The sequence below is a fragment of the Gavialis gangeticus genome, unplaced genomic scaffold (assembly GCF_001723915.1).
Source record: "Gavialis gangeticus isolate Ggan-Ray unplaced genomic scaffold, GavGan_comp1, whole genome shotgun sequence".
In the NCBI taxonomy this organism is placed as follows: domain Eukaryota; kingdom Metazoa; phylum Chordata; order Crocodylia; family Gavialidae; genus Gavialis; species Gavialis gangeticus.
In genome coordinates this window covers 129,426,218-129,428,340 of record NW_017729022.1, presented here as the reverse complement: position 1 = coordinate 129,428,340, position 2,123 = coordinate 129,426,218, and the positions used below count along the sequence as shown (strand labels likewise).

At 48.7% G+C, this 2,123-nt stretch overlaps 1 protein-coding gene across 1 annotated transcript in view; it reads right to left on the bottom strand.

Annotated features, from left to right (window-relative positions):
- Nucleotides 1-999: 999 nt before the first annotated feature.
- Nucleotides 1,000-2,123, bottom strand: part of EIF4A3 (eukaryotic translation initiation factor 4A3) — a 24,016-nt gene continuing 22,892 nt past the window's right edge. Inside the window, exons 10-12 of the mRNA XM_019516172.1 lie at nucleotides 1,729-1,836; nucleotides 1,519-1,646; nucleotides 1,000-1,228 (exon numbers count right to left, since the gene is read on the bottom strand). Of these exons, the coding sequence (XP_019371717.1) occupies nucleotides 1,212-1,228; nucleotides 1,519-1,646; nucleotides 1,729-1,836 (253 nt within the window). The 3' untranslated portion in view covers nucleotides 1,000-1,211. The remainder of the gene's footprint in view (nucleotides 1,229-1,518; nucleotides 1,647-1,728; nucleotides 1,837-2,123) is intronic.

Below are 2,123 nucleotides of genomic sequence, written 5' to 3'. Positions count from 1 at the left end.
GGGGTGGGGGGGGACACAAAAAACAAAACACACCCAATGCCCTGGTCCTGATCCACTGCAGTGGTCTGCTGTGGTGGGACTGCACTCTGAGGGTTTCCCCACAGTGGAACCCAGCCCAGCTTGGGGCTTTCAGTACCCCTGCACCCCACCTGTCAGATGCCAGGTGCAGCCAACATGGGGGGGGAATGGACCCTTGTCCTAGCCCTTCCTCCCCCGCTCCGGCATCTGTCATAGGCAGGGGCCATGGGAGGGTGATTTCCCTGGTGAACCCTACCACAGACTGGCTTAGACAGAGGCATCCTTGAGCCCTTCCAGCTCCGCCTGTCAGGTGCTGGGGAGGGGGACAGGGAAGGACCCCAGTCCCAGCTCCAGGGTTGGACCCCAGTCCCAGCTCCAGGGTCCCTGCTGCATCCTACCAGCTATCACTGGTTCTGGGCTCTACAGGATATGCTGGGCAGCCCTGGGACTTGGGCCAGCTGGTAGGGCCTGATCCTGCCCTATATGGAACACTCCCATCCTTGCCACCTTGTGCAAGTCAATGGGACAGCCTGGCACATCCTGCCAGAGCCTGGCACTGGTGGCAACTGGAAAGAACCCAGCTTGGGGGGATGAGACCAGGGTGGAGAGGGCTTCAGCCTCCACCCCTGCATGTTAGTGATTGTGCCAGCCAGATTATCAGGAATGGCCTGGCTGGCCTGCAGGCTGGGAGACGTGTTTTTGTACCCTCTGCCTTTTAGTCTAGGCCACTGAAGGCCTTTGCCTACTTTTTCCAGCTGAAAAGTAAAGTAAATGTCTGTGATATTCAGTATTGGCTCAATCTATGCAGTTTAGACAAACCTGTGGTTTGAATAGACTGCACCTATTGGTACTTAGCCTATGGCTATACTTGAAATCAATGGATCAGTGCATCTACTGGTAAAAAGCCTCAGAATTAATTTATTACCAGGTATCATCTTAGAATTAAAGGAATCAGATATAGAGTTTATGGCAAAAGATTTCTTTTATTTAAAAAGACAGCAAGTTGAATGAAAGACACTATACACAGATCCCAATTTGCAGATTAAACCAAAAAAATAAAAATGGCAATGTAAGGGGCTTTGAAAACGTCACTTAAACAAAAATGACTAAGTGAAAAGTTACTATATGGAAAGTAACAAACAGGATAAAAATGCAGGTCTTCAATTCTGCTGGTCTTCTGTTGGTTTTGTTTTTTAAATGAGATCAGCAACTGGAAATGAGGGAAGAGAACATAAATTGAGTCTGTGCTGAATATGTAGCACACAACACCACAACAATAATGGGGCATGCATATACTGCTGCATCTACCTCTTCATGGAGATGAACAGAGTTCATGCTAACCAGATTTTGGCAGGGTGGGAAGACACAGCTATTCTACACACATCTTTCTGTTTCTGTTGAAGCCTGCGGCATGGCACCATACCACCAGGTTTTGAGGCAGTCACCACAGTGACTATGTGAGCAGGGATGAGGGCCTATCTGAGCATGCAGTGCACTTACCATTCATGGGCATTTCATCTATCTGGGTGGAGTAGTACTGCTCAATGTCACGCAGGATACGAATGTCATCATTCTTCACAAAGTTGATGGCCACGCCTTTGCGGCCATACCGACCTGATCTGCCAATTCTGTGGAAGAGACAGACCCAGAATGAGCTGGCTGACTAGCTGCAAGTGGATCAAAATTTAATGGTGGGAACCATCCCCTTACCTGTGTATATAGAGTTCTCTGTTATTAGGCAAGTCGTAGTTAATGATCAAGGACACCTGAGGAACATCCAGGCCCCGGGCCCAAACGTCTGTAGATATAAGAACTCGGCTGCAAAGAAAAAAGAAGTTATTGCAACTGTGTTCCACTGGAGGATGCCGTGCAACGAGATACAGGCAGCACCTGTACTGGGCTGTTGTGTGCCCCAGACTGGGCACTAATCCTGCTGAAGCATGCAATTAAGTGGAACTCGGGAGACTAGCCAGTAGCAAAGCTAGCTCAGAGTACTGCTATCAAACCATTTATCAGGCCATCAGCTTAGCAAAGGGACAAGTGGCATAAAGTCAGTTTCAATATTTACAGATGGGCAGGATGTATCGTTTCCTCAACCAATTCAG